Raw genomic sequence first — 26051 nt, 5'->3', positions numbered from 1 at the left:
GACGATCAGCTGAGCCTCCCGACTCCCGGGCCCCCTGCCTCAGTGCCGTGCCTCCCAGGGGACGTGCTCTGCTCAAGGGCCCTCAGCCTGCCCGTCTGCCTGAGCACCAGGAGCTCTAGTCCTCACTCACCTCTCGTGCCCTCCTGGGCCCCTTGGGCTCCCTAGACCACAGCCCTGCTTGCCCCAGGCCCCTCTTCCCTTCAGCAGGCCCGTGACTCTGCCCTCCTGACCCCTCCCCACCTCCCAACTCTAGGAGGCAGGAAGTTCACCCGGATGTCTAACCCAGATCCCGCCTGCTGCATTTTAGCCCAGTCTTCACCATTCTGTGCTCAGTGAAGACAGCTGGTGTCATGCCCTCCCCGGACCCGCTGGGGTTCTTCTCTTCCCGCTCACCTCTGTGGAGCCTTGGACTAGGCCCCGGGGCCTCAACTTCTCCTCGTGGGAGTTGGCATGGAGCTGGGTAGAGGGAAGACCCCAGAGATTTGAGTTCAAATCCCGGTTCTGCCTCTCACAGGCAAATGACCTGGGACAGCACCGTCTATTCTCTGTGCCTCGGTTCTCCCATCAATAAAACAGAATTAGCACAGACCTAACTGGGGAAGGGGTGTTGTGAGGTTGTGGGTAACCATGGGCCAGAGCCAGGCACTGGCATGGTTGGGGGCCCTTCTCACTTGCAAGGGCCCCCAGCCTGCTGGGAGGGGGCAGTCACAGCAATGAGACCTCTCTGCCCATGAGGACAGAGAGCCGGGGTGGAAGGTGAGGGAGGGCAGAAGCCCTGGCAAGCTTGCTGGGGGATGGTGGGCATTATGGGGGAGAGGGTTACAGGCAAAGGATGGGAGGAGACAGGGATTCCCTGGCTGGAGACACAGCTGCAGCAAAGGCTGGGCGGGAGGTGGGGGTGACGGGTAGCTCTGGGGAGGAGAGGTTTGCTGGCAGGGTGGGGGCTTTGTGTGTGGATGGGGCAGAGGTTGGCCGTAGGAAATGAGACAGAAGATCAGGGAGGACTTCCAAGGCCGCAGCAAGGAGGGAGGCTCTGTCACCACGGCCACAGGACCCCCTGGGAGCGCTGGCCCCTGGACAGCAGCTGAGTGGGCAGCCCTGGGAAACAGGGTGGGAGGCCTGTTGCCAAAGCTCGGCCTGAGAGCAAAGTGTGGGCAGGAGTGTCCTCCAGAGAAAGCAGGAACGCGGGCCTGGCCAGACAGCCAGCTCCCCGTGTCCACTCTACGGAGGGGGACATTGCAGCTCAGAGGTGGGCGAGCCAGTCCAAAGCCCTTTCCTCTCTCCCAGTCCGCCTCAGTCCGGTTACACCCCTGGAATGGGCTGCCTTGCTTAGGGCAGGAGAGAAGCAAAGGCCTAGAGCCCCTGAGGGTCAGGGGCAGGCTTGAACCACCGCCATCTCCAGGGCCAGATGGGGCCTCCAGCAAGGCTAAATGAGCCAGTGAGTGAATGAATGAATGAGTGGGTGGTGGAGACATGCCCCCAGGACCACAGGCGCCCTCCATCCCACCCCAGCGTCCCCAAATCATGCCCAGGGAAGCCTTCATGACCCACCAGCCTTGGTGATCCTTGCTGTCTCGGGTGTAACGGGAAGGCAAGCCCGCAGAAGCTGCATTCTGGGCAAGTTCAGAGGCAGGACGGGCCTGCACGCCCGGGGCCCACAGAGAGAGTTGAGGACACAGGTGTCACTCAGGGGGCCGTGGGGGTGCCGGGCTGCTGGGGAATGCTTCTGAAACATCAGCCTCAGAGGTGGCGCCTGGGCTGGGGGCCCCCAGACCGGGCCGGGCCGTGTGGGCTCAACGCCTGGGGCAGGGCTCCTTGGAGGGTGTGTTGGGCGGCCCTGGGAGGCCGGGGCTGGGGTTGAACCATGGCCAAGCAGTGAGTACAGTCTGGGCACTGGGGCCGGGGCATTCTCGGAGCTCTTTCCTCATTCCTGGCCCTGTGGGAGTAGCCGGACCCTGGCGTTCCGCGGTCGCCGCCACCGCGGACGCACTCACCGTCTCGTGGGGAGCAGGGGCCTCCTGCCAATCTCCCTGGAGCCCCTAGGGCCTGGCTTGGGGCCCCCCAAAGCCCGTCGACCCCCGAGTCCTGGCCCCAGCCACCTCCCACTCTGGGATGGGGACGCTGGTGTATCTGATTCAGACGCTGATAAATACGGGGGCAGGGGCACTAGAGGCTGAGCCCAGGGCGGGGGCGCCGGGAGGGACAGAGCTGAGATTTCAGGTCCAGGGCTCGCCCCGTCTCCCTCCCTTTCCACGCCCTGAGGGGCACATCCTCCTCCGAAAGCCCACCTGGGGGCCCCTCCCCCTGGATCTGGGCCAGGGTGCCCAGGCGGATGGGGGCTGTGTGATGCCAGGCTGCCTCGGGACAGCGGGCAGTGGCCAAACCGGCCCCGCTGCATGCCTCCGGCCCTCGGCAGGAATGCCATTCATCCTCCCTGCTCACAGGGCCTCTGGCAGAAGCAGCGAGGCCTGATGGCCAGCCAGGGGCCCACGGAGCTCCCAGGGACCTCGGGCTGCCTGGCCTCCCCCGGAGAGGGCAAGGAGCGCCCTGGGACAGGGGGGTCATGGAGTCACAACCCCCCAGATACAGCTGGACAGACCCACAGGGACCCTGAGGACAGATCCCACTGGGGTCAGAGGAGGAAGGAGACACAGAGGGAGACAGATGGGGCCAGGGCCTCCTACCTTCAGCCCCTCTTCTCCCGAGAGCAACCCCCTGGCAGCAGGCCATGGCCCTCCTGCCCCTGTGGCCTGACCCAGGCTGTCTGGGGAGACCTCAGAGCCTGTGTCCAGCCCCCCAGCTGTGGTCCTTGCTTGGTGGGGACAGGCCCAAAGTTCTTGGGGGCAGGCAGGATGAGAACCAAGCCCCCGCAGCAAGGTGTGGAGGACGGCGTGGGGGAAGGGCCATCAGCACAGCGGCAGGTCTGCCCACACGCGGGGTCCAAAGGGTGGGGGGCCTTGTCCTCAGGGGACTGCTCGTGAGTCCCTCTCCCACCCCCGCGGCAAGGGCTGCAGAGACTTCACACACTTGCTTCTCTGATTCCAGCTTTATTGGAGCCGAGCGCTCCCCTCCTGGGGAGGCCAGACACAGCCCATCAGAAGCCCGCCAGCTCTCCTGAAGGGGTGGGGGGGCGGCCACCGCAAGGACACATAACGCCTTGGCCACCAGCGTCCCTGCCTGGGCCACACGGCAGCCCCGCCCCCACCCAAGGGAAGGGTGACATCCTATTAGGGGAGGGCGGGGTCTCGGTGGGGGCCACCGAGTAGCCGAGGGACAGTGCACGTGACTTGGTGGCATCAGGGGCCCCAAGGGTCCAAGGGCCGGTTTCAAGCAGAAGGAGGAGCCTAGCTCGGGGACAGCGCGGCCATCCCCCTGCCCCCCAGTACCCAGTGTAGGTCACAATAATTTAAAAGACACTATAGACATTTCAACGCTATATAACAATATAAGTTAACCAGGTTTCTTGGCAGAGGATGCTAGGCCTGTGGACTCAGCGGGGTATCCTGGGACCTGGGGTGGGGAGGGGGTGGGAAGGGGGCTTGGGGGCATTCACAGTGGCCTGGGAGCTCCCAGGACAGCAGCTGTTGCTGGCATGTCCTGGCATCGTGCGGGCAGGCAGGGTAGACACCAGGGCCAGGGCCCAGTGTCACCCACCCCAGGCTAGTGTCCAGCCCACTTGTCTGGTTAGTGGCCTGAAGATCATCTTCATGGGATTCTGAGAGAAAACGCCTTAAGCTCAGAACAGGGACGAGCGCATGGATGGTGGTGCACACTGTCCTTTCTGGCCCCGGACACCTCGTGCCTCGGTCTCCCCAAGGTGGGCAGGAGTACTGGCAGAGGGCATGTCCAGCACTGAGTCTCTCCCCACCCAGCCCACAGCTTAGAGCCAAGCAGGACCCCTTTCCATTCCTGTCTCCCCGGTTTCAGGGTAACTTAACTTCATGGAAGGGTCTGCGTGGGGTGGGGACCACAGATGACCGGAGGGCAGCCATCTGCTGGCACAGCAGGTGGGACCCTGGCGGAGCAGTGCCCTGGATCCGAGCTTTCTCAGCATCAGGGTCAGGATGAAAGGACCTGGACTGGGCAAGGAGACCACCAGAGAAACCCTCAAAGGCACCTCGAGGCGGGGGGCGTGGACCCCATTGAAGCTGGCAGGGGGAGGAAGGGCACAGCCAGAGTTTTCAAGGCATGGGGACTGCCTGTCACCCTGGGTGTCCCCAGAGCACGCCCTTCAAGGTCAGGAGCCCTGGGATGACAGTCAGGCAGCCTGAGCCCAGGGGAGAGCCTCCACGCACAGCCTTGCGGGGTCTGCTGCTAGTGCCTGAGCTATTCCGGGCCTCAGGGTCCCCATCTGTCAAATAAGGCAAATACCCCTGAACTGTCCCCCTGTCCCACCAGCCTGCCCCGGCACGGTGCTGTCATGGGGGTCCAGCTGATACCAGTGTGGGAGGGGTTTCTGTAAACCAGGGGGTGTCAGGCTGGTGGGGGGCTGGAAGAGCAACACACTCAGGGACATATAGCACTCCTGGAACCTGACGTGGGTGACAATCTGATTTGCTAGATATGATTTTCAGAAGAAGGGAGGAAGGGGCCAGAGGTCCCTGTCCCTGGCTGTCCTCACAGGCTCTGGGCCGTGCCCCCCGCCCAGCTCACGTGGAGACCACGTGCACTGGCCACCTCCCCCTGGACAGGGCCATGCACAGGGATGCTCCCGCGGGTACCCAGGGGCCAGAGGAGGGAGCAGAGGGCGACAAGGGGACACACTAACAGAGTACAGAGTTAGGACCGGCTATGCCTTAGTGCTACAATCCTCTTCGGATACTAAGAAAACATAAATAATTTTTGTCGACATCTGCCCAGACTGCCGCGGAGCCCAGTGACTGCTGAGGCCTGGGACGAAGTCTTTCTGCGTCCTGTACCACCAGGCTGGGAGAGAAGGACGCTCGGAGGCTTGTCGCTTTGCTTTCCGAGCATGTGTGTCCTTGAGGTTCACTGTCCCAGAGAAAGGAAATGCACTGGGCGCCGCTGGGGACACTCACGCCATCGGCCTTGCCCTCTGGACCAGCTGATGGGCACTGTTCTGCCACAAGAGGGGACTGGCGTGGCAGGAGAGAACCGCTGGTGGGCCAGGAAAGGTGACCACCCCGTTGGAGCACTCTTGCGCCTGGAGCGCCCACCTCCAGCACACCCCTCTTGCCCGCGCGGTCAGGCAGGCCGGGGCAGAGATGCCAAGGGGGCGGGGCGGGGCCGCGGCGGAGTGGGCGGGGCCTCGGGCGGGGCGGGCGGGGCCTCGGGCGGAGCGGGCGGGGCCGCTCACTTGCAGGTGAAGACCTCGGTGCGCTCGCTGCACGTGTTGCACTTGACGAAGCAGCACCAGTGGAACTTGCAGTTGCATTGCCAGACCTTGGTGTACTGGTGGGTGTTGTAGCCCCGGCCGCAGCACATGGTGTCGCAGCCGTCTGCGCCGGGCGACGTGCGGTTACACAGGCGGCCCTGCGTGCCCACGCTGCCCGTGGCCGCGTCCTCCTCGCAGTAGTTGGGGGACTTCTCGATGTACACCAGGTCCGTCTCCATGGGCTTCTGGTAGCTGCGCAGCTGCTTGATGCGCAGGAAGGTGGGCTGGCGCAGGCGGCTGGCGCGCACCACCTCCACCTGCACGGCCACGTTGTACTTCTCCTTCAGCAGGTGGCCCACCTCGCGGAACTTGGGCAGCGTGGTCCAGCACGTCTTGGTGGTGCAGGAGCCTGACACGCCGTGGCACTTGCATTCCAGCTTCATGCGCTCCTCCAGGACCTGCGGGCCACAGGGCAGGCTCAGTATGGGCTGGGGAGGAGTGGCGGAGGGGAGGCAGGTGGGGGGGGGCCTGCCACCTCGCCTCCATCTGACCCAGATCTGGCTACCCACTTCCCACCGTGTGACCACACATCAGTGTTTTCCTCCTCTCTGAGCCTCAGTCTCCTCATCCATGAAATGGGGCTACTGACCACAAGGTCCCTAACTGCCTGAGACCCTATGAGGGTCCCTGTGAGAATATTCAGAACTCGGCAGAGCAAGGCATGTGCTCATCAATGTGTTCCTCGAGATTCTCACAACCCTTCAGGGAGCTGCAAGTCAACGCACTGATAAGGAAACAGGCTGGGTGGATGGGGCAGGCGTGGGACTCACTGTAGCAGGTGAAGAAGCTGGTGCGTGCACCCTCCAGGTGGGGTAGCAGGTCCAGCAAGAGCACGTGCTCAGTAAATGTGGACCCCCTCCTCTGGTCTCTCCTGCTCCCCACCCTTGTGCCTGGTGTAGGCTTTGGCATGCAGTCAGCACTTAATAAGTGGCTGTTCAATGGAAGCCTGGCACGCACATGGAGCTCTGCACACCTTTGCTGAAGGACGGAATGGGGGCAGGCGGGGGGTGAGAGCACGGATCAGTGAGGCCCAGGCGTGCCGTCTGCTGGGAAGCTGCCCTCCAACCAGTGTTGTTCTTTCTCCCCAGCTCCCCGAGGGCCCGTGATGGGTGCAGCCGTGTGTTTTCCTTGGGCCTCCCTCCTTGGCCCCGGAAGGCTGATTCCCAGAGCCAGCCCTGACCCCGGGCACTCATTTACTCAGATCGAAAAGGCCCTGCCAGCCGGGCCTGATTAAAGATGGGGAATCATTAGCTGCCGCCCCATGGCTGCACAAGGGCCATTTGTCAGCTGTCTTAGTTCCCGCTGGCCTCATTGCGACAGCCTAGCCCTGCGTGGTCTTGGCCACCCTCTGCCTCCTGGTCCAGAACCCCAGCCCTGACCCTCAGTGAATGAATGAATGAATGAACAAATGAAAGAAACAGAGAGAGAAACATCCCACGGTATTGGGGACTGCCCAATCCCTTTCCTGCCTGCCCTGATCGCACGGGGCCCTGGACCAAGGCGAGGAAGCCCGGAACGCCCAGGAAACTGAGACAAAGCAGCGAAGCACAGGGGCCTCTGAGGGGGCGGGTACTGGAGTGGGGCTTCCTGGAGGAGGTGGTGCCTGTGCTAGGTGTTGAGGGAGGAGCAGAAGCTCCTCAGACAAAGAGGAGCGGCACTCCAGGAGGGGCGCATCGCGAGAAGGTCTGGAGAGCCGCCACCGTCACCACGAAGGGAAGATTCGGCCCAAAGGAGCACAACGTGCAGCTAGCGGCCTGAAGTTTAGGGGGCGAGGGTCTCCTCTCCTGTGCGGATGATGTCCTGGCTGGAGATGGGAGGAGCTGGGGAGGAGGCAGCAGGGACGAGACGGAAGGCTGATGCGCCACCATGGGCGGGCCGAGGTGGGGAGGGACCCCGTGTTCGGAGGAGGGAGAGGGGGCCCAGGGGAATATTCAGAACTGGAATGGCAGCGCTTGATGACTGCTGTGGGGCGTTTGGGTCGAAGGCACTGGCCAGAAGTCTGGTCTGGGGGTCTGGGTGAAGGTGCGACCTCTTCAGAAAAAATGTATCTAGGCCTCTCGTCTGCCTCCCACCCCTCTCCTCACTCTTGTTCATCCCAGTCCGACCTCTCCTTCCCCTCCTTCCACTCCACCCCATGATCATCTTTGCTTGGACTGTTGTGTGCTAAGTTGCTTCAGTCATGTCTGACTCATTGTGACCCCATGGGCTGTAGCCCGCCGGGTTCCTCCGTCCATGAGATTCTCCAGGAAGAATCCCGGAGTGGGTTCCCATGCCCTCCTCTGCTTGGCAGGACATTGCCAGTAATGCCTAATGCGGCTCCCGACACTCCTCCAGGGAACCTTCCCTCTCCCCGAAAGCCCCTCACTCTACTAATCTGCCCTTCAGAGCTTGGAAGCTTCCTTGGCCTGGTCACGCTGACTGCCATGGATGCCCCAGGCCAGGAGCTGACCGGATGCATAGCCCTCTCAGAGCCCCAGCCTGGGGGGCAGCTGGCCCTACCCCATGCTGCTGGCCCAGGAGGTGCTTCCTCAGATGGGCGGTGATGGCCAGAGACCTGGCAGAGTGTCCAGGCTAGCCTCTATGCAGGCTGGGTGGTCCACTGGCGTGCCCACGTTGGCCCGCTGAACAGCTGCCTGCCGCCTTGCTCTGCCGCCCGCCCTGAACCCCTTCCCTCCACAGTCAGCTCCTCTGTGGCCAGTGACGGTCCGCAGATGAAGTCAATTGGACCGCTGTGTGCAGAGCAAAGTGCTGAAGCCTCGCTTGGCTGGGTCCCCGGGGCTCACTCTCCCGGGAAGTGATCACAGGATTCAAGAATGTGCTGTTTCCGGCTTCAGCGCCCTCATGATAAGAGAGAGAGAGAGGGTGGCGCCAGCCCCCACTGCCTCAGGAGACCACCTAGGAGAGTGGAGAGCGACCCACCCTGCCTAGAGGAGCTGCTGGCTGAGCCCTGGGCCTCACTCCTGCCCTAGGGAGCTCCAGAAAAGGGCAGACTGGGGTTCTTCCCAGAATAGGGGCTGGCCTACACTCTGGGGAGGGTGCTCAGTCAGGGGGAGTCCCCGGTTGGTGGACCAAAGCCCTGAGGAGCTCAGAGTTGAGCAGGTCTGCACGCTCAGCTTGTCTGCTCCTGGTCCACGAGGGATTCAGTGGGCCATGTGCTAGTTTGGGGTGGGCTGAAGAGTGTCCTCCCAAATGTGTGTCTACTCAGCCCCTCAGAACGTGCCCTTCTTTGGAGATCAGAAGTTTGCAGATGTAAGTAAGGTAAGACTCGTGATGAGATGGTCCTGGTTTGGGGGGGGCCTGAGTCCAGGGACCTGTGTCCTTGTAAGAGACAGAAGAAGAGGGAACACAGACACAGAGCAGGGGCCATGTGAAGACAGAGACCAAGACTGGATGATGCGGCCACAAGCCAAGGAGCGCCCGCAGCCCCTGGAGCTGGAAGAGGCCGGAAGGACCCTGCCCTGGAGCCTTGGGAGGGAGCTCGGGCCTACGGACACCTTGACTTTGGGCCTCTGGCTCTGTGTGGGAACAAATTCCTCTTGCTCGAAGCCACTTCGCTGTGGGACTTCGGTGTAGCAGCAGAAGCCTCCTCTCCTCCTGACTTGCTGAACTCCGTGCAAGGCCCAGGGGCTGGGGGTCGGGCCTGGCTGCTCTACGAGTGGGCCGGGGTGCCCAGCACTAAAGTGACCCGTGAAGGTCTGGACTCAGCTCTCCAGGAAACCTCAGAAGCCATACTCACCCGTCTCAGCTGCCATGATAAGCCCCCAGGGGGCCCTGTGTGGTCACCACCACTGGCCTTTTCCAAGAGCTCAGACTACACACGGGCTGCACGGCCCCACGGGGTCGGGGCTGCTGGGGGGGCGGGGGGAGGGGCACAAGGTACCTTCTACCTGCGGGGGAGGAGATGGACGTGGGAGAGGGACAGGGCCAGCCAGGGCCTCGCGGACAGCTGGGGACAGTGTTAGCAGGAGAATCCTGGCTGCCGACCACGTTAGAGGCCTTTGCTGTGGCTGCCCTGGCCCCGACAGGCCCTTGCACAGCTCATCTGCACCCCCTTGCCTCCACCAGTCTGCTTCTCCTTAGAGCATGGCTTCCGGGTTTCACGGCTCCACCCCAGTCAAACCCCCCCCAGCATATTGACTCTTCTCCATCCCAATTCCCCCCAACTCCCGAACAGCCCCAGGCCCATCACCAGCCTCCTGTTGCCAGCCTTCCTGTCTGCCTCAGGCCCAATCCTGCTAGTCTCCACTTCCTCTATGCCTTTTTACCACCTGGCAATTGCCACCCCCTCTTCCCCCCCCAACCACCAAGTCCCCAAATATAAAATGGAGACGGTGAGACTGTTCTCCCAGGGGTGTGGGAAAGCCCCTGCTCAAGACCTAAGCCACTGCAGAGGCCCAAAGGGGATTGGTTCAGTTTAGACTTCAGATGTGCCTCCTCCTCCAGGGAGCCCTCCTGGTGTCCTCCATGTAAGTGAATCTCTTTCCTCTGCCTTTCCAGACACAGATCACCATTGCCTGCTCCCAGAGAATGGAGCCTGGGGCTTCTCTCGTGGCTCAGATGGTAAAGAATCTGCCTGCAATGCCGGAGACCCACGTTCGATCCCTGGGTCAGGAAGATCCCCTGGAGAAGGAAATGGCAGCCCACTCCAGTATTCTTGCCTGGAGAATTCCATGGACAGAGGAGCCTGGCGGGCTAGAGTCCATGGGGTTGCAAAGAGTTGTACCTAAGAGATTCACACACACACACAGACACGGAGAATCCACAGCCTACATGCTGTCTGTGAGCTCCATGGAGGTCCAGAAATGAAGACTCACTTTTTCACTCATTTGTTCCTCTGACCATAACGGAACAACCACGGGCTGCAAGGCGACCTCCACTTCTACAAGGTGAAGTCAGAGCCTGGGCCTGGTGTTCAAGGACCATTCTGGGCTGGCCCCTGCATATGTCTCAAGCCCTGTCTCACCCACCCCTGGTGCTCCCACAAGCCTGAACCCTCTGCAGTTGCCCCCTCTTCCCCCGGGCCCCTCCCCTGCCCTCACCCCTCACACTCTGCTTCTGCTCTTCTCAGCTCTGGCATGTCCTTCAAGGTCTCCCTAGGACACTACTGCCTTCAGGAAGCTACTGCTACCCCTCCCTCAGGCCCCTGGTCTCCCTGCATGTGGACCCATTGGGTGCTGGGGGAGCTCCCACAGCCAAGGCATGTCTCACCCCACCTGTGCCCTATGCCCAGCATGATGCCTGGCACACAGACTGGGCAGGAGCATTGGTTGAGTGAATGAGATCAGCTCAGGGCTTGGGGGCAGAGGGCATTTTCAAGTCTTCTTTGCCTGGAAAGGCTAGTCTGTCCCTGGCCTGCAGAGCCCCTCAGGCCCTGGTGCCCTGGGTGCAGCCCCTGGGGCTGGAGAGCCAGACCCAGAGGTGTTCCGCTCAGCTGGCTGCTCTATCTCGGGCCATCTTGCCGCCATGGCGGCCGCTCCTCCCAGCCCAGTATCTGGGGCCCTCATCTCCCCGAGGCGGGGCTGGACTCGCCCTGACTTCTTCCCCACTGTGTCCAGGCTTGAATGTCTTCTATTATCACGCACCTCTCTGCACCCCACCCTACACATGAAGCTGGCTGCTCGAGAGCTTCCAACTCAGTTCCTGCCTTTCCTCAGGCTGCTCCTGCTTCCTGGCACCACCCCTTCCTCCAGCCTCTCAAAATGAAACAAAGACCGCCTCCTCCAGGAAGCCTTTCTGGGTGTATTGGCATGACTCCTATAGGAGCATGGGAGGGACACAGACTGTGATCTGCCCCCGCACGACGCTTGCCAGGCCCGGCTCCTACCCTATGTGCAAAAAAGGGTCCCTGTCTCACACCACTGCCCACCAGCTGGGGGCTGCGGACACATCACTTCTCTAGTCCCACCCTCAGTTTTCAAATCTCTGCAATGGGAATAGAAAGGCCCACCTTCTGGGATGGACAAGTGATGGCTTGTGCTCAACACTACCCACCCAGCACATTCAGGCCTCAGTTCACCAACTCCCTTCGCTAGAAGAGAAGCCCAAATCTCAGAGAGGACCAGACCCTCCCTGGATAACTGGGTAACTCAGTTGTCACACCTGAAGCAGGCCTGCCCCGCCCCGCCCCGCCCCGCTCTCCCAGCCCCTCCCCATGCTTGCATCGCCCCGCCCCCTGCTTGCATCGCCCCGCCCCGCTCACAGCGCCAGGCCCAGTTCCGCGTCGCCCCGCCCACCGCAGCCCCGCCCCGCCCCGCGCCCGCCCTACCTTCCTGCCGGCCTCGTTGTTGTGCAGGTTCATGAGGCGCCTGGCGTTTTTCTTGATCTCGCGGGCGTCCACGAAGCGCCGGGAGAAGTCGATGCCATAGCGCACGTCGGCGGAGCAGCCGCCCCACTTCCAGCCCTCGGCCTGGTTGTAGTAGCCCTGCTTCTCGCGGTCGCAGCCGCAGTTGCTGAGGTTGCCCTGGCTGCAGGCGGCGGTGACGGCGTGGGCCACGCCGGCCGCGGTGATGGCGTAGGTGAAGGCGGCCTCACGGCTCCCTGCGGAGAGGGGACGGGTGCGGACGGTGAGCCCCACAGGTCCCGGCCGCGTGGGCTCGGGGCCAGGTGCTGGGCCCTGATCCTGCTGCCGGCCAGCCGTGTGACCCTGGGCTCAGCCCTGGCCCTCTCTGAGTTTCCAACTCAGCCACGTTGGGCTGATGGAACCCACCTGGCAGGGCTGTCGTAAGGACAGTACACCCTGGGCACTCGGTGCCTGCCCTGGCCCTGCCGCCAGCACGGAAGACCCTTCTCTTTCTGTCCCAGGAGCCTGGGCGGCGGCCCAGTTTCCTCCTGGGAGACAACGCAGTCGGGAGTCCTGGGAGGGGCTGTTTGGGGTCTGCACCTCTGCCAGACTCCCAGCGCTGCTCTTCAGGAGCGGACCACCTGTGCTGAAACCTTTAGGGGCGCCCACCCCACCAGCCAGGGGCCAGGCAGAATCCCCCCAGCTTGCAGTGGACCCCGAACCCCTTTGCTGCCATCTCTCTCTCTAACCACCCACCGTCACCCCCTCACCAGGCCCTGGCCTCCTGAATCTTCCTTCTCCATCACCCCTGCCTGCTTCAGGGGCCACTGAACTGCCAGGCTGAGGCATGGGTCTCCCCTGCCACCCGCACTCCCGAGCCATCCTCCAGGCGGGTGCAAAGTGCAGTTCCGCACACATGTGTGCTACATACACATTCCCTCCCTCTCTTCTGCCTGAGCTGGAAAGGGAAGGCCTGAAGTCCGTGCAGGTTGAATCCCCAGCCCTCTCTCCCTATCTTCCACCCCAAACAACTCAAATTCCGGTGCTGGTCACATGCTCCTGGAGGTTTCCTGGTCTTTTGGGTGGAATTTCCTTCCCTTTCATGCCCAAATTTTTACAACCTTCCAAAGCCAGTTCCAATGTCTCCTCCTCCAAGCAGCTTTCCCAGACCACCAGCCAGAAGACAGCCTAGGCTACCTGACCACCCTCAGTGGCAGATCTGACCCTCTCATTGTTCTTGACACTGTTCACCTGGTAAGCCCTACCACTGGGACTTCCTGGCTCCACGTGGGTCAAAGGCCCCTTAGTTGGGCAGTCTCAACTTGAATTCTTTATTTCCCATGCCTCGTCCCCTGCCTGTGCATCCAGCCATTCCAGCCCCAGTCTCTCGGGCACCCCTCACCTTGCCCACAAGCAGAGAGGCTCCTTGAGGGCCACGACTGAGACTGTGTGGTCCCCAGCACCTGCCACTATGGGTCTGGAGCTCAGTGGTGTTGACTGGACCAAAGCTCGGCTCTGGTGAGTGGGAATGGTGGTGCCCTCAGCCACAGCGGGGCGTGGCCCAGTTGGACTCCGGGGGGGGCCTGGAAACCCAGGAGCCCTCCTTGCACAAGCCTAGCGCTTGTGCCCTAAGAGTGCCAACATGCCCCGTGTGCTTGCCTACTGTTCCTGTTGTTGGGGGCTGGCATGGTCCCCCAGGTTGAGAGAGGGTTGAGAGTCAAGTTAGGTCCATTCCACAAGCATCCACTGAGCACTGACTGCCTGCCCGGCCTTGTCCTGGGTGCTGGCGGTGTGCTCTGGGGCCCACCTCCTCACCCACCAACCGGCTGAGGGGGGCTCATCCAGAGGGGGTCCCCACTCCCCTAGGAGGCTCAGCCTTGGTGAGGGTACTCATCCTCAGCGAGTACCTACACTCTGGGGGCTCACCCTGGGGGCTCACTTATCTGGGGTCCCTGCTCCTGGGGTTTCTCCCATTCAGGATGAGGACCAGGGTCTCAGGGGCCCAGGATGGAGGAGGCTTTGGTTGGCCTCTGCCTCTCAGAGGGGGCCATGGCTTCCTGGAAACTTCCATCCTCTGAGAAGAGCTGAGGGAAGGGTGGTATCCGACATCCCTTCCTCCCCAGAAAGACCAGGGGCTGCAAAGGGCACCGCATTCCCAGAGCCTTGCTGCTCATCCGCCCCTCCTCCCGGGCAGGCCTGTCCTGCCTACACTTTCCCCTCCTGCCTGGGGACCACTCTGATGGCACTGCTCGGTCAGAAGTCAGCCTCAGCCCAGTGAGGGGCTCTTGGAGAAGCACGGAGGAACCCTGGTCCCACACCATCTAGGCCACTAGCCGGGAGCACCAGACAGGGACAGGGAGAGCACGGTGTGAAGTGGGCGCCTGAACTCTTGTTGGTGTTGATGTCGCCCAAGCCCAGCAGAGCCTGCTGACTAGCTCATGCATGGGCATGCATGGGCAGGGGAGGTGGCAGTGAACTTGGGGGATTCCAGGAGAGAAGGTGACCACAGAGCTCTGCAAGGAGGGGCGCAAGGAACCATGGAACCTCCAAGGATTCCTCAATCTGCCTCTCGGTGGGGGGTTGGAGGGTGGGGTGGAGTAGTCAGGGAAGGCTTCCTGTAAGAGGTGACATCTTAAAGTAAGTCTTAAAAAGAAGTATGTGTTAACTCATCATGGTGTGTGTGTGTGAATGTGTGTGTGTGAATGTGTGTGTGGTGTGTGTGACTGTGTATATGGTGTCCAAGTATGTGAGCATGTGTACGTATAGTTGTGTGGTGGGTGCACGCTCCTGGTGCACATACAGCAGGTGCAGAGGTGTGCAACAGTTTGGTGTTCCTGGGCCAGGAGTAGGAGATCAAGAGTCGTGAAAAAAGAGGTGGCCGAGGTGCCAGGGAGCCAGCGTGTGGGTGGCCAGAGATGTCCGGTGAAGCAGGTCACTTTCTGCCCGTGTGGGGGTGAGAGAGAAGCTGCAGGGTTTAGATCTTAGAGCCCATGCTGGTTGCGGTGGGAGGGGGCTCCTGGAACTATTTAGCAAGCAGATCAGTGGAGCTGTGGTTCCCTCCTCCTCACCAGCTCTCACAGCACCAGCACTCCCTGACCCTTCATACGTGTCCTCATCGACCTGTCCCGATGATCATGTGACAGGTTTTATCCTTATTCCCATATCACAGGTGAGAACACCGAGGTACACAGAAGCTGTGAAGTGAAGTGAAGTGAAAGTCACTCAGTTGTGTCCGACTCTATGCGACGCCATGGACTATATAGTCTGTGGAATCCTCCAGGCCAGAATACTGGAATGGGTAGTCCTTGCCTTCTCCAGGGGACCTTCCCAACCCAGGGATGGAACCCAGGTCTCCCTCATTGCAGGTGGATTCTTTACCAGCTGAACTACAAGGGAAGCCCAAGAATACTGGAGTGGGTAGCCTATCTCTTCTCCAGGGGATCTTCCTGACCCGGGAATTGAACCGGGGTCTCCTGCAGTGCAGGCAGATTCTTTACCAACTGAGCTATCAGTTGGTGTGAAACGAGGTGTTAATGGCTGAAGCAGGACTCGAACCCGGGCAGTGGAATCCAAGCCCAGCTTTGCAGAGGGAGGGCCTGGGGCATAGGTCATGGAGGTCATCCTACCTGCTCCATGGCCCTTTGCCCTCAGTCATCTTGGGCAGGAGGAGACCGGGAAGAGGATGCACAGCCCCTTGGAGGGGGCGAGATTCTGCCTCTGCCTCTGCCTCTGCCTCTGCATCTGTGGGCGGTGGGGTGGGGGGTGGGGGAATGCTAACCAGCAGGTGAACACTGGTTGGGAGCCCTGGGGAGGCAGAGCTAGCCTCGGAATGGGCGTGCCACATGCTGGGCACCGGGCAGGGGGTGAGGAATCTCCTCTGGTTGTGTAATCCACCAGGAGGCCAGGCCCATGGAGTTAAAAGTCCCACAACCAAGCCCTGCCTGAGCGAGCAGGATGTGGGCGTGCCCTTGGAGGCCCTGGACCCCCGCACTCCATCCTCTTCTTCCCCAATCGCCCTCCTCCCCAGCAGCAGCCAGAAGGGGGACTCCCACATCCCCCACCCTAAAGCACCAAGCAGGCCAGCAGGTGCCCAGGCCAGGGCCGGCTGCGTGTTTGGAGGGCATTTCACAGAACCCCTCCTCCCATCTTTTCTGCTCCTGCCTGGTTTCTGCCCCGTGCTCAGCTCAGACCCAGTTACTCATCAGTTACTCACCCGGTTGCCACTCCCGCTAATTCCTTTTTTATTTGGTTTTAATGAGCCAAGCCCTCTCATCTCACCATGGAGACAAGCGGGAGGTGAGCATGAGGGAGGCATGGTTTGGGGAGTTGAGGAGTCACGTGGGGTTCGGGATGGAGGGGATCGCTCACCGCCCCCCCCAGCTGCACTCTGCAGGCGCATCTCATTTAATGCAATGGCTTTGTCGCCCCATTTCACAGAACTGGACGCTGACTCTGGGGGCTGACTCACAGTGTGCCTGGCCTGGAGGGAGGACATGGGCCCCTCCCCCACCAGATCACACCGGGGCGGCTGCCTGTCCTCCAGCGTGAGAAGGGGGAGGGCTTGGATTAGAGAGAAGCCCCTCAAACCCATGGGCCTTGTCCCAGCAAACATCCGGGATTCCCGGGCCCCTGAGATGCCCTCCAGCCCTGCCCACCTGTCCCACCCACCACTCCTTGAAGCCCTGCTTGTCCAAGCCCAACAGCTGGTCGCCTGTGGGCAGATGCAGCTGCGCCCCCATGCACACCACTCTGCTGGGATAAACAGCAGCCTGATTCCTTGCCGCCTGCGTGGAGAACATGGCTCCCTCTTCATGGAGCCCTGCCTGCCTGCCCACGTGCCTGCAGCTCACCCAGGCTCTGAACGCAGATAGGAGGACCCCTGCTTCCCGAAGCCCTGCTTTGGGGTGAAATGCCCGCCCCTGGCTCTTGCCAGGTGCCCGCAGGCTGCAGGGGTGGTGGGCGGGATCCATGTCTGACTCCTCTGTGTGCCCCCACCCCTCAGCGTTACTCCCTGAGCCCCCATGTGAGCAGGGAGGGGGCTGGACGCGCGACAGGCATCATCCCCTTCTTCTGTCTCCACGACCACCCACGGAATAACTCCTCTGAATGCGACCCATCTCACAGATGGGAACACTGAGCCTCAGTGCCGGGAAGTGATTTGCTCCGGCAGCAGCAGTGACGGACACGTGAGCACAGCGGCTGCTCCAGATGCAGCTGGTGATGGGGGTGGGGAGCTGGGTGGAGGCAGCGGGGACAGTCTGTGTGGGGTCAGCCGCTGTCCTGGGGGGCACTCTTTGCTCTCAGGAGCCCAGGGGCCCCGCTTGGGATCCGGAGCCCACCCCAGACGGATCTGCACCCGCAGACCCCAGAGCCAGCAGCAGGTCCGGCTGTCTGTCTGGCACTCAGGAAGTCAAGATGGGCTCTGTGAGCCACGCAGGGCCCCCAGCCCGAGGTTTCAGGGAAGCAGAGGGAGGTTCGGGCAGATGCGGGAGGAGCAGGCAGGAAAGCCCTGAACTTGCAGTCTCATACCTGCTGCTCAGCCCCAGGCAAGCCACAAACGCTCTCAGAGCCTGTGCCCCCTTTTGCTCCACGGTCCCAGGAGAGCTCAAAGAGCAAACAACATAAATAGGCATTGCCCTCACGGTCACCAAATGAGGGGGCCAGAGCGGGCCATGGAAGACCAGGTACAACTCGGGGCCCCCAGGACGGGCCGGGCACCTCTCTGTGCTATCCGCAGCCTCCTCCCAGGCAGCCTGCCCAGCTGCCCCCTCCACACATATTCTAGATGAATCCAGAACAGCTGACCCTCAGAGACCACTGTCCCATAGGTAAACTGAGGTGCTGGCCACTCAGGGGCCATCCAGCTCTGCTCTCTCTTTCCTATTGGTTACTCAGACTTAACCCCGCCCCCGCCCCCCCCCCCCCAGCAAAGACCCACCCCCACCCCCAGCCCCTCCACTGCATGCCAGCCAGACCTGAGGTCCAGGGAAGAAGGGTCTCCCAGATCATCAGGGCCTCGCTAACCCTTCCATCCCCTCACCCTGACCTCAAGGAGGACGCTGGGGACCAGGCAGTGATTTGTGAGCAGTTACTGGAGGAGACAGGCTTCCCAGGTAGCTCAGTGGTACAGAATCCGCCTGCAATGCAGGAGACACAGGTTTGATCCCTGAGTCGGGAAGATCCCCTGGAGGAGGAAATGGCCACCCACTCCAGTATGCACGCCTGGAGAATCCCATGGACAGAGGGGCCTGGCACGGTATCTTCAGAAAGCCACCACCAGCACTAATTGAGCTCACGATGACCTGATTAACTGCAGGCCTGGGGAGGCACGGCGAGAAAGGCGCTTGTCCCCTCCGAGAAGAGGAGCTGGGAGGGCCTGAGGGGCCATCTGGTGCTACTCCACAAGGAGTCTGAGGCCCAGACAGAGACAGCATGCTGCCCAAAGTCACACAGCAGCTCAGGAAGTGGGCAAACCCAGACCTGACATTCCGAAATGACTGAGGTGAGGTCAAAGTCAAAGGTCCCAGGGAGCGGCCTCAGAGTCAGAGCCCTCGAGTTCAAGTCTAGACCCTAAAACTGACCAGTTGGGTGGCCTTGGACCAATCAAGGGGCCTTTGAATATCTCAGTGTTCCCGCTTTGCAAAATAAGGATAATGAGGGTAATTGCTCTGATATGGCTGAGTCCCCGTGTCAGAGGACCCATGAGTGGTCCCAGGGGCAGGCCTGGCCCAGCACACAGAGGGTCGCTGACCTGCACTTTATGTCCACACATGTGTCACACACCACACACGGACTCTCCGTGGTGCACACAGGTTCGGGCATCCTGTGTACTGCTGCCTGTGTTTTCACACATGTGTCCGGGGTGTATGCCTGGACTCACACGTGCACAAATGCAGTTCCCATGAGCGTGAGCAAATGTGTACCCGTGCTTGTGGCCAACAGCTCGGCTCCGTCAAACCCCACCTCTCTGCCAACCTGCACTTCCCCTGCTTTGAGAAAACACAGTATTTTCTACAATTCAGTAATAAAAAGGCAAACAACCCAATTAAAAACAGGCAAAGGATCTGAATGGACAGTTCTCCAAAGAAGGAATAAAAATGGCCATTAAGCCCACAAAAAGATGCTCGACATCATTAGCCATCAAGGGCGTGCAGATGAAAGCCATGACGAGAGCATGCCACGCCCACTTTGCTGTTGTTGTTCAGCGGCCAAGTTGTGTCCGACTCTCTGTGACCCCGTGGACTGCAGCATGCCAGGCTTCCCTGTCCCTCATCATCTCCTGGAGTTTGCCCAAGTTCCTGTCCATTGAATCAGTGATGCCATCCAACCCTCTCATCCTCTGTCACACCCCCTAGAATGACTAAAATAAAAAGACACTAACAAGTGTTGATGAGGATGTAGAGGAACCAGAACCTTCATGCACCGCTGGAGGGAATGGAAAATGGTGCGTTTATTATGCAAGCGGTTTGGCAGTTCCTCAAAATGTTAAATACAGAGTGACTGTAACCCAGCAACCCCTCCCCTAGATATGTACCCAAGAGGAACGCACATGTGTCCACGCAACAGCTTGTGTGTGAATACTCATGGCAGCATGATTCTCAACAGCCAGAAGGTGGAAACAACCCAGATACCCATCAGTGGATGAAGAAAGCACGGTCCCCCTCAACACAACAAAACACGGCAGACACACAGAGGGACAAAGTATGGACACAGGCTACTGCGTGGATGAGCCCTGAGAACGTGGGGCTTATAGCTGCCAGACGATGCCACTGATGTGAGAGGCCCAGAGCAGGCGAGTCCACAGGGACAGAAAGCAGCAAGTGTTGCCAAGGGCGAGGGGGACTGAAGGGCGACTGCTGCGGAGTATGGCGTTGCTCTTTGGAGTGATGAAAATGTTCTGGATTGACTATGGTGATGGTCACACAGCCTATGACCACACTAAACCCTCTGAGTTGTGTACTTTAAACGCATGGGTTGTGCTGATATGAGCTGTATCTGAATAAAGCTGCTATACAAACACAGCAGGGACTTCCCCGGTGGTCTGGTGGCTGAGATGCCACACTCCCAATGCAGGGGGCCCAGGTTCGATCCCTAGTCAGGGAACTTGATCCCACATGCCGCAACCAAAAAGCGATCCCTCATACTGCAAGGAAGATCAAAGACCCTGCGTGCTGCACCGACGCAGTCAAATAAAATAAATATTTTTAAAAATACAGCAAAAAAACTGCCCCCAACCAAAAACAAACAAAAAGCCCTACAGCAGGTTTTCAGGGGATTGCACACAACTCGTCCTAGTCGATTTAAACCTTCATGGGGTCCCCCTTACAGTGAGGGTACTTAGCTCAGAGGAGGCAGGGGACCGGCCCGAGGTCACACGGAAGGCAGGCTGACCTCAGAGCTGGGATCTGACCCCGGACCCCAGGGTCCATGCTCGGACCACTCTCCACCCACCAGAACGGAGAAACCACACGGTCTGTCTCCCGCCTCTCTGACCAGACCTGGGACCCAGGCACCCTATTCCATCTCACCCCTCCTTCCTTCGTGTCCCTGCACTTACCATCCATATGTCTCCCCAGCACCAAGCACAGTCCGCCCTCCTCACAGACCCCACAGACTGGAGCCCCTACCTACCCCCAAGCCCAAGGCCGCCAGACAGCAGGGCAAGACTGGCGCAAAACAGCCCAGGTGACTAATGGGCTGGGAGGGGGTTCACAGGGCGTGCAGGCAGACAGCCTCAGTCAGAACCACGAAGGGGTTGGCCGACAGGGTGGTTGTAGGGAGACACTTGGGTGGAGGGTGGCCAGTGCAGGCCCCTCTCAGGAAGGAGGCTGAAGGGGCTTCCCTAGTGGTCCAGGGACTAAGATTCTGCACTCCCAATGCAGGGGGCCCAGGTTTGATCCCTGGTCAGGGAACTAGGTCCCACATGCCACAGCTAAAAAGACCCTACATGCCACGACGAAGATAAAGATCCCATGTGCTACAACTAAGACCCACACAGCCAAAGTAATAAATAGACAAGGATACAGAAGTTAAGCCCTGAACCACAAGAGAAGCGAGTCGTGCAAAGGTGCAAGGAACAGAGTTCAGGCAGAGGGAACAGCAATGCTAAGGCCCTGAGGAGAGAATGAGCTGGGGGTGTGTGGTTCGATGCAGGAGAGACAGCCACACCATGTCGACTCTGGGAGCCCACAGGGAGGAGTTTACATTTTATTCTATGAAGATGAAGAGCCCCTGGAAGGTGCTGCTGTGACGGACATTGGAAAGGACGCTCTGCTGATGGCAGGGGTGTGGTGGAAGCAGGGAGACCCATGGGGAGGCTGTGGAAGGGTCTGGGTAAGAAACGCTGATGGCCTGCCAGGTGGAGGAGGTGAGCAGCCAGGCTTGGGATAGAGTCTGAGGGTGGAGCCAGTGGGACCAGCTGGGGGACTGGGTGAGGAGGTTTGGGGAAAGACACGTCCAAAAGGAATGGGCAGCTGGTAGGGCCGTCACCACGAGAGGCGAGGAGCGGTCCCGGCTTGGGAAGACCAAGGCACTGCCGTGGCCCCAAGTAGGGGCCAGCCGAGCACTCCCCTGCCCAGGAGACCCGCAGCCCGTCCAGATGGCCCTGGGGCCCCTGGGTGGCCCTGGCCAGGTCCTTCACTCCCCCAAGTCTGTTTGCCCACATAACACGGGGGTGGGGCCCAGTGCAGTGGGTTCCAAGCCTCCTTAACAGGATCCTTTGCCAGACTTGAACTTGAGGTCCAAGTGAGGCTGCCAGGACTGAAGTAGGGTAGGCACGTGGGCCAGGGTGGGCTCCTGGGTCCTCCAGGCCCAGCCAGTGGGACGCTGCCAGCTGGTGGGCTCCCCCGGCCCTCTGAGACCCCCACCCAATCTGAGTCTCAGACTCCCATGAGCTTGGAAGGCGGGGAGAATACCTCCCCTACCCGCAGTGTGTAGGTGGAGAGACGGAGGCCAGGAGACACCCCCGGCCGCACCAGCAGCTCCTGGGGTCCTCCAGCAGGGTAGGTGCAGTGCCCGTGTGGCCCCTGGCGCTGCTACGCCCCAGCCTGGGCCCTGGGCCCCAGCCTTGGCCCAGTCACGGGACCTGGGCAGGTGCCCCCTGCCTGCGGTGTGTTCCAGCACACGTGGGGTGAGGCAGGAGGCGGGGGCAGGCAAGCCCACAGGGACCTCCAGGCTGCCAGGCCCCGGAGCCCCATTTGTGCACCCGAAGACTCTGGAGCCCAGAGCCCCCACCCTACCAGGACCCCTGCCAGCCCGACCTAGGGTTCTGGGAAAGGGGGCCCGGCCTGGACCCCCTGGGTGATGGCAGAGAGGCTCTGTTGCTCCCTGTTGCCTCTTTCTGAATCCCCCCCACACCACCTCTTGGGGTCCAGGCAGTGGAGTGAGGGTTCTGGAATTGCTCAGCGAACGTGGCGGCTTTTATCGCCCATCTCAGAGCCGCCTGGACCTGGGCCTGGGTGGGTGAGCGGGTGGGCACAGGCCCGCCTGTGACCCGGGTGTGTCGCCCTCTCCGGGTCCCTCTTGCTGGGAGGCTCTGTTGGTCCCTGCCCACTCCCATCTGCGTCTCCATCCCTCTGTCCCTCGCTGCGCCCCCCTCTGGCCCCACCCGGCCCCCACCCCGCTGGTTCCTGGCTGAGTCAGTGTCTCCGCGCTAAGCTCTTCCCCACCGTCGTCATAAACACAGGGCTGGAAACAGCCCTGCCAGGTCCGAACACGCCGGCACGCCCGTGCCCGAGGCCTTTGTTCTGACCTAGCGGGGCCCTCGCGCCTGCAGCGGCCTTCCCGCTGAGCCAGGCTTGGGCTGGCCTTCCAGGGGCTCCCGTCCTGCCCGGGGCTCTGGGAGGGCTGGCTGGGCGTCTCCCAGGAAGGACCCCAGCTTCCGGCAGGCGGCCCCTCTCCTGAGGGGGGCCAGCCCTGGGCAGCCTGCCCTAGAGACGCTCCCCCGCACAGGCCTTGCAGCAAAATCAGCGGATGCCTGTGAGAGGGAGCTCGGCGTGACCAGAGCCCCCTCCCCACGTTCTGCAGTTGCCCCCTGCCCCCTCGCCCAACCAGGCACCTGGATCCTCGCTGGGCACAGGGCTGCACCGTGGGTTCAGATGACGATTTCTTGCCCGTGTGTGACCTCGGGCAACTCAGGCTTCCAGGGGCTCTGTCTGTGCCGTGTGGACAGTGGAACCAGGAGTGAGCGGCGTTTGCATGAGGGCCTGGCCGCAGCGGCCTTGGAGCGATGGTGCCCCCACTGCGGTGGCAGGAGGGGTCCACGGGGAGACAGGCTGAGATCTGGGTCAGGTTTGCCCTGGCAGCTCGAGGGTGGAGGCCTGCCCAAGCTGTGACCTGTGTCCAGTGTGATGGACAGGAGCCCGGAGGCCTGGACCCCTTGTCCATGGAGCCTTGGGCAGGACCGCAGGGTGGGCGCCGAAGGAACTTCCTGCCCTTATTCTGGGGACACTTCGTCCCAAGTCCTGGGGGAATCAGGACCCCGGCCTTGGCGCTGGTGGGCAGACGGGGGCCCAGAGAATGTGAGGCTGTGCCCAGGGTCACCCGGTGGGACCCGGGCAGCTGGGCCAATCTGGTCTGTATTTCCAGAAGTGCCCTCTCTCCACCCACAGCCTGTCCTGTCTGTCCGGGCTCTGCCAGCCGAGGCTGGAAAATTCCCACCCTGGATGAGCGCCAGGCGGGCCTTGAGGGGCCACATGGATGGATCAGCCACCAGCCAGCCCAGGCCTCCAGCTGGTCACCGCTGGACGGTCCAGCGCCTGCTCACCTCAGGAGCCACTGCTCCTGGAGCTAGGGGCCTTCCGATGTAGAGCGCAGAGCCAGGACCCCCGGACTGACCACAGGCCTTATCTGTCCTGAACCAGGAGTGAACCAGTGGGAGCGCTGCCCTCAGGGAAGTCTTCCTGACTCTGACATTGGAGGCCTTGGGTGTCCGTAGTCTCCTGGCAGCCTGGACCCCAAGCCGTGAGCCTTGAAAAGGTCTGTTTTGCTGCCTCGGGCTGGGCTCCCGGGATGGGGGTAGGGGTAGGGAGTGACCAGACAGACAGGACAAAGATGCGCCTCCCTGAGAGGGTGTGCAGGTTCAAGGCCAGGGCCCAGCTGGGCCTCCCAGCCCAGCCCCATCGGCTCACCTGGGGCGTCCCGGGTGCGAGGCTCCAAAAGCAGCACCGGGTGGCCGTCACACCATCACCAGCGCCCTGCCCCAGGCAGGCTGAGCCGGGGCCGCTGAAGGGAGCCACCCTCACACCCACGTGCTGCCCCAGGGGGCAGACGGCGGGGACCCTCTGCCCGCGGCCGAGCTGGAGGACGGTGTCCTGGGAGGAGACACTCAGATCTGGGTTCAAACGTCCACTCTGCCCCGACCAGGGTGACAGAGGGCAACTCCTGACCCCTCTGAGAACAGTGCCACAGTGTCCCAAACACGAGACACAGGGGTCATTTAAAATTCTCTAGCAGCCACATAAAGACAAGTGAAGAGCAGCAGGTGAATTTAGATTTGGTGACATATTTTATTTAGCCCATATATCCAAATATTGCCATTTCAACATCTTTATGTAAAGATCTCCCAGGTCTCCCGCATTGCAGGCAGATTCTTTACCAGCTGAGCCACCGGGGGAGCCCAGGAATACTTGAGCGGGTAGCCTATCCCTTCTCCAGCAGATCTTCCTGACGCAGGAATCGAACCCACGTCTCCTGCATTGCAGGTGGATTCTTTACCAACTGAGCTACCAGGGAAGCCTGAATATTACCATTTGAACATCTTAATGTAAAGATCATGAAAGAGACATTTTATTTGCTTTTCTCTTTTGACATCTCTGAAATCTGCCGCGTATCCTACACTCCTGGCACCTCGCGGTTTCCATGGGCCATATTTCAAGTGGCTCCTCTGCCCGCGGGGGCCTGTGTCCCCAGAGGGGACAGGGCAGCCCTCGAGCCCTGGTCCCTCCTGGGGACTCAGGTGGCACCTCCCTGAGCCTGCACTCTGAGGCCCCGGGCAGGGGTCCAGGCATGAGCAGGGGCACAGGGCTGCGGAGTTGCCCTTCTTCCTCCAAGGCCCCGGCCACCGACCCACGGAGAAGCCCCAGACTGTCCCCTCGGACGCGTGGAGGGAGGTCTCGGACTGTTCAGGAACTGATGGCCTTTGCTGAGTCCCCGCTGCAGGCGGCCAGCAGGCAGAGGGCCTGCTCCCAATGCCGATCTCACCCACAGAGCAAACGGGCCCCACATGAGGCGGGATTAGGGGTGGCCCTATGCCTGGTCATGTCCGAGCAGCATGTGATGGGCGGGACTCAGTGTTCCATGGCAGCTCAGGGTGCGGGCAGGGGCCAAGTGCACGCAGCCACAGCCCCCGTGTCCTGTGCCAGTGGGTCTCCAGGGGCACCAGGCACAGCCGGGGGCAGGGCAGTGGTGGCAGGGAACCCTCTCCTGCTCAGACCCACCTGGGCCTTCCTGGCCTTTACAGCGCTCACGCTGTAGGCAGCCTCCAGCCCTGACCCCTCCTGGGCAGCCTCGGGTCTCCCCATCTTCTCGTTTGCTCTGATGTTCCTGCAGTTCCCGGAAAAACACCACCCACATTCTGGACTCTGGGCTTTGGGCTCCTGGTGTTCCCTCCACCCGGGGCCCCCTTCCCTGCTCTCAGCTTCGTGCTGATCTGGGTCACTCTGATAGTCACTGGGTCACGAATGCTCACCCCATCAAGGAAGCCCTCGATAGGACTCCTGGCTCCATCATGGAGCCTGTTAGAAATGCCCTGCCTCGGTCAGGGGCCCTGGGGGCCCTGAGTCGCTAACACGTGTCCCTGGAATATGAGGTTCACTCCAGAGACTCTCACGTTCCCCCCCATCCTTACCCCACCCCCAACCCCCACAAGCCCATTTCCAGGTAATGGAAGAGACGGGTTGAAGGGGCCAGGGTGGCCCAGCCTCGCTCTCTCGATGAGGAAATAAGCCTGGGTGGGCTCAGAGTCCAAGGGTGGAGGCTGCCAGGCATGAGGGGAGACCGCATTGGTGGAGGGTGGGCAAGGGTGGGCCTCAGCTCCCCGAAGGAAAGTCCCAGCACACAGAGACTGGCACCCAGAGGGCCCCAGGTCAAAGCTGGTGCAGGGTCATCGTAAGAAACGTGAATTTCACCTGAAGTAGTAAGCCCCCTGTCCTGGGAAGCATACAAGCAGCAGCACCAGGAGCTGGAGAAGGAGTTAGAAGTTGGACAAGGTTGAACAGTGCCTTTAAAGGGTTTCCCTGCAGCTCTCAAGGTCTGGGCATGGCCCAAGGTCGCAGGCAGGACCTGAAGGGGGCCTGTCCCACCCACCCAGGCCATCCCCCCTCGCAAGGCCAATCATTAATTGGCACCGCTTGAGTGCCTGCCTGCCCGTCCAGAGCC

At 61.2% G+C, this 26051-nt stretch overlaps 1 protein-coding gene across 2 annotated transcripts in view; it reads right to left on the bottom strand.

The window, feature by feature from the left end:
• Positions 1 to 5313: 5313 nt before the first annotated feature.
• The window catches only part of WNT7B (Wnt family member 7B), a 50527-nt gene continuing 29789 nt past the window's right edge, over positions 5314 to 26051 (bottom strand). For both annotated transcript variants that reach the window (XM_055566010.1, XM_055566009.1), the window contains exons 3-4: positions 11661 to 11932; positions 5314 to 5793 (exon numbers count right to left, since the gene is read on the bottom strand). In XM_055566010.1, the coding sequence (XP_055421985.1) occupies positions 5314 to 5793; positions 11661 to 11932 (752 nt within the window). The remainder of the gene's footprint in view (positions 5794 to 11660; positions 11933 to 26051) is intronic.

Source organism: Bubalus kerabau, chromosome 1 (genome assembly GCF_029407905.1).
Source record: "Bubalus kerabau isolate K-KA32 ecotype Philippines breed swamp buffalo chromosome 1, PCC_UOA_SB_1v2, whole genome shotgun sequence".
In the NCBI taxonomy this organism is placed as follows: domain Eukaryota; kingdom Metazoa; phylum Chordata; class Mammalia; order Artiodactyla; family Bovidae; genus Bubalus; species Bubalus kerabau.
This window is presented reverse-complemented; position numbering and strand designations above follow the sequence as displayed.